Below are 15,000 nucleotides of genomic sequence, written 5' to 3' on the forward strand. Positions count from 1 at the left end.
AAAAGCAAGAGCTGTGTAACACGTTATTTTAAACATAACCCTAACGGGACACGTGCAAGCATATTTACTAAGCAAAAGTGAAATTCTCCATTCATCCCTACAGTGGTAGGGCAGAGGGGTGAAGCGGTCAAAACGTTGAGACAAGGCGGCGGCCAATCTCATTCAAAATCTGTATTATCTGTTTCAATCCATGGGATTTGCCACTGCACCCAGTTTGACGTTAAGCTGTCTGAATGGAACAAAGAATTTTGCTTTGCCTAGCTCAATTTGCTTCCATGGTGTAACACTATGGTACAAAGCAAACACATTATTGCATTGCACTCAGCTGACACTTTTGTCCAAGGCAACTTACAGATATTGCAGAGTATTGATTAGATTCCCTGGAGCAATAGGGCTTAGGTGCCTTGCTCAAGGGCACTTCAGCCATGGATGGAGGAAGGGATTAGTAAGGGCAGGAATAGAACCTGCAACCCTGTGATCTCCAATCCAACTCCCTAACCACTACATCACAACATAATGCTACATGCTGTTAAATACCGTACATACTTTCTTAAACTGTACCTAATTACTTAACATTAATCAATATCGAATAGGCATCATTATTTTAGGAGATTTTCAAGTAACAATATAATTGCCGATACAGTATATAACAGAATCTGCTTTGCCTATCTGCTTTGACGGTCCAAAAATGTTCCAATCAAGTCATGATTAGTGTTGCTGCTCCGATCAGATGGCATGTCAGTCATGGAAAAGTTATTGCTGATTCATCTCGCTGATTCGTCAGCACAGCTTTGAGATAGAAACAACAGTAACAGTGACACATGACAGTACTTCTCAAGATGTTCCAAGTGCTTCACACTGTGACAGGGGACTTTTCCTTGCCATCGCAAACAAGATATAATGCACCAGAACACTCACCACACAGCAGCTTGAGGTGGAGTGGGAGAGAAGAAGTCAATGAGTGCGTTTATATGCAGTTCAGTATCCCGAATATAATTGAGATATTAAAGTATCCTGAATTTGCGTTTGAACATATAAAATCCTTTTCCCGACTTCAGTGTCCCGGATAAGCCTTTAACACGGGTGAATTCACAATCTTTATTATCTGAGAATTTGCTTGATAATTAGAGTCAGGCAGTGAAGAAAACAGCTGTATCAGGCAATGGCATATGGATGTTGTTTTCCTGGTTTGCCGATATCTGGAATCTGTAGATTTTTTTGGGGGGGGTTGTGCCTTTATTGTGACAGGACAGTGTCAGAGGGACAGGAAATGAGCCGGCAGAGAGAGACGGGGAAGGTTCGGCAAATGACCCAGGCCGGAATTGAACCCGGGTCGCCGGCTTAGTAACCCAGTGCCCTACCCTTAGGGCATGGAGGGACGGATCTGCTGTTGTTTGGCTGGGATCTCCACCGTGTCTGGTATCTAGTTTGCAGTCAGCCTGCGATCACCTTGAAGCTATTTTGCAAAGCATTGTTAATGGAGAGCCAAACACAATGCTTCCACCGTTGCCCCGTGCTCTTTCTGATATAGGGCAGGACCGAAGAGAGCCGTGGTGGGCAACATAAATCCTGTCTGTGTAAAGCCAGAAGTGATGAAGTGGCAGTAACGACTCTTTTATTGCGTCTTTAGCAGTACTCGAAGGGAGGAAAAAAACACATTAGAGTGCCTTGATGTGACAAGAGAGAGGCTTTGTGGATGGGCCACTTTATTATGGCCTAACCTGGTGTTGAACCCTGTCTGACCTTGTGGGAGGCCGGGTCAGACCAACTGAATACAACACGACCATTTTTTGCCATCATAGTTATTTCACACACACACACACACACACACACACACACACACACACACACACACACACACACACACACACACACACACACACACACACACACACACACACACACACACACACAGTTATAATACAAGCACACAGATGTAAAAGGCCATTTGGGCACATGCATACATACATGCACAAACACACAAGCATATATAGGCCTACAGATGCACATGTACCAACGTGTACACACACACACGCACGCACGCACGCATGCACGCACGCACGCACGCACGCACGCACGCACGCACAGGATTCAAATACCCATATACAGTAAGTAACATACACATACCCACACACACCAGAGACACTTCCATCGAGCACTTAATAATCCCACACACACCTAGACAATTTATGGAGGACCTCTCTCTGCCTCTGAAATATCACCACATTCCCAGCCCAGCCTAGCCAACCTTTAACCCATTGTGTCCTGGAGACACACATATGCTGCATTCAGGTTCTTGAGATTTGAGCTGTTTTATTAAAAATGTGGGTAAGGAGCTGTTTCCACGTAGCTGGATATTTTTATATGTGGATATTTTTTTCTCCTGGTTGCATTGGTTTTGGCCCTCCGTTTCCACGTAGCAGATATTTAAAAATCCAGGTATAAAAAGCAGGAGAAAAAAATATCCTGTTTAGGGGGCTGAAACGCATTTGTTACAATGGAGGATTTATTTTTATCCACATGTTGCGTTTACACCTAACCAGGAGAAAAAAATACCCTGCTAAAAAAATATCCTGCTATGTGGAAATAGCACCTAAGGCCACACCAATTTAATTTGTTGGTTCTCGGATTTTTTCAGGAAAAAGTTGAAGCGAGAGGGCGAAAAAAAAAAAAAAAAAAAAAATAGTCGTGTGGTAATGCCACGGATGTAATAAGGGGACTGTTATATTATACCACCTGTATATCAGCCTCACATGGACCTCCAAAGGAAGATGCAAGACAGGCAAACACCTGGACATGGAGAAGGACAGTGTAGAAGGGAATTAAGGCAGCCAAATAGACCAGGCACAAAATTAGCTCATAGGGCAATTATTATATTAATCTGGTTTGAATAAACTGAGATGATTCAACAGTCTGAAACCGCAGTCTTCATTGAACAAGACAGCAAATACAGCATTGTGACCATATCAATGGAATTACAAGCTATAAAAGTACAACTTTAGAATGTTAGACCACTTACAACAGTGACCAACAAGCACAAGTCCCAAAATCAATAAAATAAAAGACCAAAAATAATGTAATCTCACTCTTCTTTGAGTACAGAATGTGCACAAAATACTACTAGTAACAGAAAAAGTTACAGTAATTAAATTTTAACAAAACAAACAGTCCAATCTGATTCAGATTCTTGACTTTTTCTTGGCACTTCAGGGCTCCAGACTAACTTTTGCGTTGGTTGCACTGGTGCGCCTAAACATTTTTTTAGGTGCACCAGCACAAAATGTATGTGCACCCAAATGTTTTCACCACCCCATACACACACGCACTCAGCTTTAAAAAATAATAATTAAAATAATAACAATAGCAATAATAATAGCAACAGCAACAATACAAATAATAATAATAATAATAATAATGATGATAATTATTATTATTATTATTATTGTTATTATTATTATTATTATATTATTATTGTTGCTATATTTTAAAAGACCTGGAGCATTTCATGTGCTATAGACTAGTCTTCCAAATGTGCTCTTTATAAAAGACATGACAGTAGGCTACCTAACTAACACATCTTGACTACAAGCAGTTTGGCTGGTAGAAAAGACCAAATTAGTAGCCTTTTAGGCAGTATGTGTTTGACTAGTAAGATCAACATACCAGCCTTTTCTGCAATAAGGCTACGCACACGGCATAAGTACAGAGTTACAATATGAAGATAGATGGATGGATGGATGGATGGATGGATGGATGGATGGATGGATGGATTTTTTTATAACAAACCCTGCTAAAAATGTCATAATTTTTAAAAATCATTAGGCACAAAAAGCCTAGCCTATGTTTACAGTGGAATCTGAGGTGAATTGGGTTTTGTCTATTTCCCCGTTTTTGAGCGCTCTCCCTCTGCATAATGAGTGTGGTATCTTAGCAAGCGCTACGAACAGACACGACAGCACTAGTGCGCTGCGTCTGCGTTTTTGTGTGGCAATGCGTTTTTGTGTGGCCATTTAGTTTTCCCCCGTGATTGTGACTCTCTCGTGTTTAAAATATCCTGAAGTCATTTCGCTGTTTCTACCGTGATAGTAACTCTCTCGTCCGTTGCAAAACTCGCCTGGTTGAGAACACAAAACTCGCTGGCACATGTGAACTCGGATAGTTGAGCGAAGTCGAACATTCTATTCTGAAACGTCGGGCTGCCTGTGAACGAGGAAGGGGGAGAAATTAAGCTACCGGTAACCCGGGGGGTTGCTTCCTCCAAGCGGGACCATAGTTGTTGTATTACTTTTTTAAAACTGCTATCCCACTCCACTAATTCCACTAAGAGCCATACTGTGTTTCACCGCTGCTACTGCTAAACCCACAGGGGCTTCAACTTGCCATTGCATATTTTGTCTGTAAAACCATTTGAATGTAACGCGTTTCCTGATTCGCTAGTCGTAATCGGCATGTTGAAAGGAGTGATTTTATTGGTTCTCTACGTCACATGACCTCCAACTACTAAAGAGACACCTCTCCGTTCATGAAAACATGCAGTCTTCGGGTTTTTTTAAGCGATTTCATTTTTTGGGGTATTGAAACTGTTTTTTTTTTTTTTTTTTTCATTTTGATACAAAATACAAGCGGCGAATCCGAGAACCAACAAATTAAATTGGTGTGGCCTAAGTTCGAGCTTAATGAACACATTCTAAGGCAAAACGAGGGCCCTAGCTTTTAAATGCAACTCATTTCATATTTGTATGTGCTTCAGAGGCTGAGATAGTTAGGATTAAGTAGGCAGAGGGCACCCTTGCCCAAAAAGGGTTTGCTACAAAATGGGTTAAATAGAGTAGTGTCCTTGTGCTCAGTGCTGTGTTCACTGTCTGGCCCTGGAGCCAGTGGTGTGACCCAGGGCTGATCCTAGTCTGGTAAACAGGGCTGAGGACACCCCTGCCACGGCATATGCTGTCTGCACGCTCAGTACATGTCCCTTAGGTAACTCTATGACATATGGCTCCATGTCTGCCTGTGTATATCTGTGGGTCTGTGTGGCCAGGGGCACAGTTCTCTATACCGTATATGCTGCAAAGGTTTTCCCTCTCACGTCTGGCCTTCACTTTTTATCTCACTCTCAGGAATAGGCACATAAGAGCTGTTTTTAAGTTTTGAATGGTGAACATTATGGATGTTATCGTTTAGGACTCTCACCCACATGACACAAGCAAACAAAACAGACAATGCTAAAATCAACATACTAAAAGCACTCAGAGAGTGCAATTCTCCACCAAGGCCATGGGGTCGCTGATGCCATAACAATTCGTCCTATCCCGTAATGGTGAACAATCTTTTAAAAAACATCCTGGATCCGGATCGTGATCTGGATAACCACCGAAACTTAATCACTTGTTGTTTTGTTATTTCCAACAACAAAATGTCATCATAATCCATTCAGCACTTTTTGAGTTATCCTGCTGACAGACAGACAAATAAACCAACATGACCAAAAACATAAACTCCTTGGCGGAGGTTATGTTTTTTGTTTAAAAAAAAAAAACATTATTGCATGATTGCATTTACTCCCTGCCCCTTCAGCTGGGATGTGGATATGTTTCTGACTGCAGCTTGTTCTGTCAGACCCGTCATTCTGCGTTAAATATTTATGGCTTAACATTTTGGTGGACACACATATTTGTAAAAAAGGCAAAAATGCATGAGCTTAGCCATATGTATCTGTACCTTTACTGTTGTCAGAGGCAAATCTTGCCACCAGCCTAGGCAGGCAGCTGCTTGGGACTCCCAAGCTTGTAGATGGTGAATAACAGCTAAGACTTTAAACTACAGTTGTTGCAATTTGTTGCGAATATTTATTCTTGCGATTTTTCGCTTGGGGCCCCAATTTACCCTAGAATCGGCTCTGACTGTTGTTATGCAACAACCAAAAAACCCCCAAAAACATCCCTTCATTGCCACTAAGGAAGATGAGTCGTGTTTGTTTTTTGTTTAGTTTAATAATAGGACTTAATGACTGCTATATATGAAATGGGGAGTGTGGCTGTGCTACTCTGGGCTGACTGTGAGTCCTTTATCAGTTTTTATCATCACAGTGGGCAGACAGAAAAACAGGGAGATAGCGAGAAAGATAATGTGAGAAATTGTGTGCGTGCGTGCGTGCGTCCGTGTGTGCATATGCGTGCGTGCGTGTGTGTGCGTGTGTTTGTGTGTGTGTGCGTGCGCGCGTGCGTCCGTGTGCATGTGTGTGTGTGCGTGTGTGTGTGTGTGTGCATTTATCTGAGTGTGCGTATGCCTGAGTGAGTGTTTGTGTGTGTGTGTGTGTTTGTGTGTGTGTGTGTGTGTGTGTGTGTGTGTGTGTGTGTGTGTGTGTGTGTGTGTGTGTGTGTGTGTGACACAGTGTGTGTGTGACACAGTGGGAGAGGGACAGAGACTGAGAGCGGGAGTCGTTGCGGCCTCAGCAGGCGTTTGTGTTTGGTCGTTTATCATGGGGCCCAAGGCCTCTCCAGCCAGATTGAAGATCTCCACCCTAAGGTCACCACTCCCTCCCCACACCACACCACACGCTCCCACACTTGCCCTGCCTCCTCCACCTTTAAATCAGCCTCATTCTTCATCTCTTGCCCCCCCCCCCTCTCTATATATATATATATATGCCTGTTGCGCGCGCACGCACACACACACACACACACACACACACACACACACACACACACACACACACACACACACACACACACACACACTCACACACACACACACACACAAACACACACACACACACACACACATGCACTCTCTCTCTCTCTCTCTCACACACACACACACACACACACACACACACACACACACACACACACACACACACACACACACACACACACACACACACACACACACACACACACACACACACACACACACATACACTCACTGTCACATACACACAGCCAAACAAACTCAGAAATACACACACACACACACACACACACACACACACACACACACACACACACACACACACACACACACACACACACACACACACACACACACACACACACACACACACACACACACATACACATTACACAAAGAGACAGACAGGCGCACACACACATTGACTTCCTTTATTTCTTTTCCTATTTTGCGGTATTTCTCTGCCAATGGCACTCTCAGTCTTCATTTATTTATTTATTTATTTGTCTGTTTGTTTGTTTGTGTTCTTGCTGTCTCTGAAGAATAAAGATTGAGGAGGAGTATGCCAAGAACCTCTCTAAACTCTCCATGAGTCCACTAGCCGCACAAGAGGAAGGGTACGTGTGTGCATGCGTGTGTGTGTGTTTGTGCATAAGTGCATGTGTGTTTGTGTTTGATTATGTATGTACATACAGAACTGTATGTACAGCATGTGTAGTGTGGATTTACTATATGTATGCATGTATGTATGTATGTATGTATGTACAAACCCCAACTCCGATGAAGTTGGGACGTTTGGTAAACAGTGAATAAAATCAAAATGCTATCATTTTCAAAACATTCAATCTATTCATTAGATGGAGAATATTGAAAAGACAACATATTAAGTGTTAAAACTGAGAAAAAATATTGTTTTGGGGGACATATGTACTCATTTCTAATTTGATAAATCCAACACATCTCAAAAGAGTTGGGACGGGGACAATAAATGGCAGCAAATGTCGAGGAAGACTAAAAACAAAACAGAAGACAACACTTAACAGTTAAATACATTAACCGATGAGATGATTTTATATAAAAAACAGTGTTAATTCCTATCTTGGACATGATTTCACCAGCTTAAATGGTGGGTGTATTCCTTGTCATGTTTTGCAATGTTTTCCTTTCTGTAGTGCTTACAGCGTGACAGGTCTCGACCAAAAACCCACCATTTTATCACCTGCTGGTCCTTATGATGGAGCCAAACTGTTAAAACATAGTAGAGAATGCAATTTGACCTTACTATGTGGCAGTAATCGAAGATCTCCCTTCAAAATATAATGCATGAGTGGCTTTTCATGCTGTTTAAAACCCATTTATACCATTCAGCACTGTATTTAACTCTACAGATGAGTGAGAACATCTTAACCAATGCACTACTGTACCCGCATGCCATCATGGAGGCTGACTTTTGAAGCTAGCACTAACACAAGTTGGATGGTCCATTTTTACTGTAGCACAGGATGTGCAATGCTCTATTATTGTCAAAAAGAATGGACTTCTACAACTTCTGCTGACTTCTGTAAGCAAAGGACAGTTTCCCATGTCTTCTGGGTCTATTTCAAGTGAGCTCAGGTGCTTAGGAGAATGTTACACCCCTGTATCATTTTCATGCATTAAGCATTCTTAATATGGTCAATTTTCAATAGCTCTAATTCCTGGAGTGCTAGAGTGAGACTACAGCCAATATATATTTCATGATGTCATGAACCTATACAATGATTTTATTAACAAAAATATGTCTTATATACACTCAATCGTGGTAAATCAAAGGGAATTAAAAAATGTATGTAATAACTATGGTAATTATTCCCTTTGCATCTTTAATTCTGAGTGACTCAGCCTCTCTGTGATGATCTTATACCTGGACACCTATATTGCCCGTCAATACAATTCATTTTGAAATGTTCTTCTTTGTTGTTTTATCTTATTTGGATGTTTACTAAATTTCACTGATCCCCGTCCCAACTCTTTTGAGACGTGTTGGATTTATCAAATTAGAAATGAGTACATATGTCCCCCAAAACAAATTTTTTTCTCGGTTTTAACACTTAATATGTTGTCTTTTCACTATTCTCCATCTAATGAATAGATTGAATGTTTTGAAAATGATAGCATTTTGATTTTATTCACTGTTTACCAAACGTCCCAACTTCATCGGAGTTGGGGTTTGTATGTATGAATGAATGAATGAATGAATGAATGAATGAATGAATGAATGAATGAATGAAGGGATGTATGTTTGTTCGAAATATATATTTTATCTGGTCTATAATTTATATGATCTTTGTCTTGTCTGCGCCTAGTGTCTTGTCATCCAAACAGTGTGATGTGTAGCCTGGCTGTCCTTAAGATAAGATAAGATAAGATAAGATAAGATAAGATAAGATAAGATAAGATAAGATAAGATAAGATAAGATAAAGCTTTATTGTCTGTAACACAGGAAACAGAAAATTGTCCTTGCACAGCTAATGTGTGTGTTGATGTGGTCCCACAGGACATTAGGGGAAGCGTGGGCTCAGCTCAAGAAGAGTCTGCATGATGAGGCTGAGGTCCATCTCAAGTTCTCCTCTAAGGTAAACAGTTCTTCTCTTCCCAAGTGATGCAGAATAGGGCAAAGTAGCGAAGATCTTTACCCCTAATTGAAATCAACAAGCTCACACATAGGACATGGGGACAGAAACCTTTGCCTGTCACTCATATCCGATTTCTTCCACCACTCTTCGCTTTCCACCCAGTTATTACCGTATTTTTCGGACTACAAGTCGCACTTTTTTTCATGGTTTAGCTGGACATGCGACATACACCCTGGTGCGACATATATATGCTTTTTTTTCTCCACGGGAGAGCACTATGTGAGCAACTAGGCCTATGTTGTGTTGCCTTATACCACTGAAAATTTTTTACAACTTACCACAACAAAAAATAGCATTTACAATGACGACTGAATAGAAATATACCACCCAAAAGAAGTTAATATAGCCTACTGCTGAGTTCAAGCTGAAAGTAATTAAATATGCAGCCGAAAATGGCAATATGCAGCTGAACGAAAGTTTGGATGCAATGGAAAACTGTTTGGGGACTGGAGAAAAGCAGAGGAAAATGTGCATGTTGTGAAAAAAACAAAGAAAGCTATCTGAAGGTTCAAGGCCCACGTCTAGAAGAAGAGCTGAATACAGGAGAAATGTGTTCTCAAACAACGCGCGCGCTGCGAGTCAACGGTGCCAAAGAAATTAATAGGACTTTTTGCGGAAGTCAGGGACCTCGTGGATTTATCGCGTTATGCAATGCAATCCCCTCTCGTGGATTTATTTGCGCTATGCAATGCAATCGGCTCTCTATCCGAGAACGAGCGTCTGTGTTATTAAAGACAGTCAGCCGACTTCCAGGTGAAAATCGGTCATTTCCGCGAGTTTCTGACAAACGAGCACAACGTGACACTACCATAGGCTACACAACATGGATGAAATCCCCCTCACCTTTGATACCGTCATGGGCTGAAGTCTCAGAAAAGGGGGTAAAGAAAGGCGTGCTCTGGAGACGGAACAAAGTTGCCTCGAACCCTCCCACGGTCCAAACGCAAAACAATGCCGAAAATTGAATGTTGTTCTGACTACAGGGCAACATGGCGCGTTATCACTGTTTCTTCTTCTTTTTCTTTTTCTTTTTTTTTTTTTTTGGTGGTTGGCAAACCATCTTAGTTGGTGCATTACCACCACCTCTGAATGCGTTGCCACTGCTTCAGATGCTGGTTTATAAAACAATGCCGTCTTTGAGCAGCAGCGCACCATGCGCCAGTTATCACAACATAGATTCCATGGATAGAATAACCTTTCAAAAATGGTTATTTTTGGATTAGTCAGGTGCGACGTATATATGTTTTTTTCATCTTCAAAATGCATTTTTGGGCCGTTGCGACTTAAACTCCGGAGCGACATATAGTCCAAAAAATACGGTAAATGATGTCTGAGAGAGTGTCCCATTCGCTCCTGCATTTTAATATAGGTTTGGTGTTTCTTTTAAAAAACATTTTGCCCGAAATGCATAAAATGCATCTAAAGGATCCAAAATGTGCATGCAAATAACAGGAAGGTGGATTATCTTCCATTAGGGATAATGGGATTACAGCGGTGAAAATGGAATCTATTTTCTCTTTAGTATGAGGTTTGCTCTGTGCCGTCTCAGAAGGATGTCAATTTCCCTCAAAGGAGGCGAGATTCCAAAGTAGTAATTAGTTTGAAATGGATTATGCAAATGGTCACTGGGGGTGCGATTTTATTTGGCTGCATTAGCCGCAATTACCATGCATAACGGATATGTCTGTGCCTAATTGAAACCTGTACTATTTGACCTATAGTACACTATGTATGCTTGCAGAGATGAAAGAAGATCACCTCCTACGTGAATCCAATATCTCAGTGAGCTGCCCAAGCAAACTTGATGCAGCACAATTCCATACTATTTTCTGTATGTTCCGACCAATAATTGTTAACTCTGAGTTCAATATAATGTGTCTTTGTGGGTTAAAAACTTTCAAAATACTTGAAGAACTAATGAGAAATGGCTTTCTATTTGACACAGACCTAGCCTTACTTTCTTTCTTTCTTTCTTTCTTTCTTTCTTTCTTTCTTTCTTTCTTTCTTTCTTTCTTTCTTTCTTTCTTTCTTTCTTTCTTTCTTTCTTTCTTTAATTCTTTCTTTCTTTCTTTAATTCTTTCTTTCTTGTTACTTTCTTACCTTTCTTTTCTGATCTTTTACTGACAATATTCTAGTGCAGTGCTGTGCATATCGTGCCATTTCATGTTGGAAACTGGGTCTGGAAGTGATTGGGCACGTGCAGTCACACGTGGGGCCTATTCTTGCCAGAATGTCATCACCTTCTTCTTCTCAGTGAGGGTATTTTTGTGTCCCGTGTGAAGGAAGGTGCTGAATTCATCAGCATTTGAATCCGGCTGGCAAAGTCTGCATCCTGGGGTCATGGCGAATTTTAAGTTTTCTATTCTCGGGGGGTTCACTGAACCGAGGAAGGGGGAGAGAAAGGCAACGCTGGTTGTTGTCTGTCACAGTGATGCAATCACTGCTGAGGCAGAAACACTGTGCTCAGTCCAAACACAGCACTCTCCCCAGAGCAAATGAACCTCACACTGCCAGAGCTGTCCAAGAGCTACAAATGTCTAAGACACTATGTTGAAGGAGAAAGGTGTTCCTTTCTCATATTCTCTTTTTTTCTCTTTCTCTTTCTCTTTCTCTTTCTGTGTGTGTGTGTGTGTGTCTGTGTATGTGTCTGTGTGTGTGTGTGTGCCTGCGTGCATGCGTGTGTGCGTGCGTGCGTGCGTATGTGTGTGGGCCCCCAGCTCCAGAGCGAGGTGGAGAAGCCCCTGCTGACGTTTCGCGGTGACAACTTCAAGAAGGACCTGAAGAAGTACGAGCACAGCATCGCAGACCTCAGGAAGCAGCTGCTCAGTCGCTATGGCGGCGTGGAGAAGGTACGCACAACACTACACCTATAACACCATGCAGTAGCCTCTTTGGAGAAGGTACGCACTACACTACACTTATACCACCATGCAGTAGCCTCTTTGGAGAAGGTACGCACTACACTACACCACTACACCTATAACACCATGCAGTAGCCTCTTTGGAGAAGGTATGCACAACACTACACCTATAACACCTATAACACCATGCAGTAGTCTCTTTGGAGAAGGTACGCACAACACTACACCTATACCACCATGCAGTAGTCTCTTTGGAGAAGGTACGCACAACACTACACCTATAACACCATGCAGTAGCCTCTTTGGAGAAGGTACGCACTACACTACACCACTACACCTATAACACCATGCAGTAGCCTCTTTGGAGAAGGTACGCACTACACCACACTTATAACACCATGCAGTAGCTTCTGTGCAGATGGCCTGCCGGTGGGCCCATTCGCTTATTGCTGAAGAGAGTCAACAACTACATCATAAAATCATTGCTATGACATTACCAAGCCTTACGTAACAGATTATGACTTGGTCATTAAAGTTTTTTGTGACAGTAAGTTATAACATAGGCTCTGTGCAAAGGGGTTAAACAACAAAACATTGTGTTGTGGTAAACAGAAGGAATAGCATCTATATCTGGAATGTTTTATTTTATTTTTAAACTTTTTATGAAGAAAGCTTGAGGGTTCACATATTAGCCACGAACACATGCCTAATGGTCTGTATAAGTGACTTACAAGGCATGTGTTAACCCTTTAACTCAGAGCCTCTGTTATAACCTTATTGTCCTCAAAATGGTAATGACCAAGTCTTCATCCGTTACGTAAGACTCCTTGCAATGTCATAGCGATGTTGTTATGATCTAGCTGAGTGTTTTCAGAAAACAGTGAATAGGCCCATCAATGGGTCCATCTGCAGTTAGAGGCTACGTAAAATCAATCAGTTGTTAGATGTGTATTCACCAATGTCTTGTTTATTGCCAATAAAGCCTTTATTACTTATATAATCGCAATGTAAGGACCTAATATGCCCTTGACCTAATAGAGGCCCTTTGCTTAACGCATGGTTTTTTTCTTTGAACATACAAACATTATTAGCAACCCTCCCTTCCCTATCCTTTTTTGAAATGGGCTGGAATTGGCTGAATTTTCATAGAAGCACTTTGAGTGAAAGTCGATGCTCCCTGGTGGTTCTTTGATCTTCTAGCTGTGTAAGACATGAGTAATGTTAAAAGGAGACTAAATGTGGTGAAATATGAAAAAGGTCTGTGTGATAATAATGACAACTTGATTGGCGCACACAATCACCCCTCTCCAATTCCCAAGAACTGAAAGTCTTTGGCGGTCGGCGTTACTTGGGACATGTAGAATGTCTGTACATGTCTGAGATTAGAAGCCTTTCGTCAGCGCAGTGCTAGTTTGGGGCCAGTCTTCTGCCCGCTTCTTCTGATATCTTTTCAACAAGTTGTCTCCAGACTGTGAAATCTTTTCATGTGGTTGCAAAATGACGTGAGGTCCTGTGAGAGTGCTGTCAAACTAAGAGCAGGATTGCATTTGGCAGTCTTGATTACACTTACTCTAGATTTGTTCATGATGTAATTCTAAACAGAGAGTGAGGATACACAGGGGGAATATTCAAGCAGTGTTGCTGGGCAACATTCCTAGCAGATGTTAGCGGTTGTTTTGACAGATTTGCACCCATGCTAATTGTGCATTCTTTTGTGATCTTGACTCTGGCGTGGACCGACCGCTGCCTCTGGAAAGCGCAATAGAACAGTGTAATCAAATCAGGTTTCCAAAACATAAACTTCAATGGAACAGAGTTACAATAGATGTCAGGAGAGCTATCGACGACCAATTTTCATCATTACCAGTCATCAGTACGCAACCTGTCAGGACCAGTCTGTCAGAAGTGTTTTGGGACATTGCTAAGCAACTTTGCTCAAACAGATGTCCTATCGACCATGCAAGCATGTGTCCGTCATGACAAGAAGAGTGGAGTAGTTCTGTGTGGTGGATGCCTGCTAGTGTGTGCCAGCCTGTCAAACCAGACCTGCAGAGATGAGCCCAGTTCCCTCTGTTACTGTTCACATTGAGAACCGCTAAGGTTATCACAATATGTTTGTCATGGTGGGTTTGGATGAGACAAAGAAGTAACTGCACACTAATAGAATAGAATAGAATAGAATAGAATAGAATAGAATAGAATAGAATAGAATAGAATGGAATGGAATGGAATGGAAGAGAATAGACTAGGTCAAAATAGTTTAGAGGCATGGAGATACATGGGATGAAGTGGGTGGTAAAAGGTATTCATTATACTCTCTGTTTGTATTTCTAGCTGCGACTGTATTCAATTTCAGCTCAGAGTTTTGCACAGAAGTCAGGTGTCAGGGTCATATTTGGTGGGCTACACACTATACAATCTATGGGCAATGATAATGGGAGCAACCAAGACATGCTGCCTGTTTTGGAGATGATTGTGAGACTGTACTGTATCTTTTTAAACATCTCTGTGTGTGTTATGTCTCGCCCTCAGGCCCGGAAAGCTCTGGCCGACCGCCAGAAGGACCTGGAGACGAAGACCCAGCAGCTGGAGATCAAGCTGAGCAACAAGACGGAGGAGGACATCAAGAAGGCCCGCCGCAAGTCCACGCAAGCAGGTGGGACATGGACTACTTGCACAGCCTTTGGTCAACACTGATACACAGATGCAGGCTAGGTGTTACCATACCATCGCACTAATTTGTGGAACAACTAATCGAGAAAAAACATTTGGTCAT

The 15,000-nt window shown here is 41.8% G+C and overlaps 1 protein-coding gene across 3 annotated transcripts in view; it reads left to right on the forward strand.

Moving 5' to 3' along the window:
* Positions 1–15,000, forward strand: part of gas7a (growth arrest-specific 7a) — an 84,566-nt gene that overhangs the window by 53,940 nt on the left and 15,626 nt on the right. For all 3 annotated transcript variants that reach the window (XM_063222626.1, XM_063222632.1, XM_063222639.1), the window contains 4 exons: positions 7,230–7,304; positions 9,225–9,303; positions 12,081–12,212; positions 14,757–14,880. In XM_063222626.1, coding sequence (XP_063078696.1) covers positions 7,230–7,304; positions 9,225–9,303; positions 12,081–12,212; positions 14,757–14,880 — 410 coding nt within the window. The remainder of the gene's footprint in view (positions 1–7,229; positions 7,305–9,224; positions 9,304–12,080; positions 12,213–14,756; positions 14,881–15,000) is intronic.

Source organism: Engraulis encrasicolus, chromosome 2 (assembly GCF_034702125.1).
Source record: "Engraulis encrasicolus isolate BLACKSEA-1 chromosome 2, IST_EnEncr_1.0, whole genome shotgun sequence".
Lineage (NCBI taxonomy): Eukaryota > Metazoa > Chordata > Actinopteri > Clupeiformes > Engraulidae > Engraulis > Engraulis encrasicolus.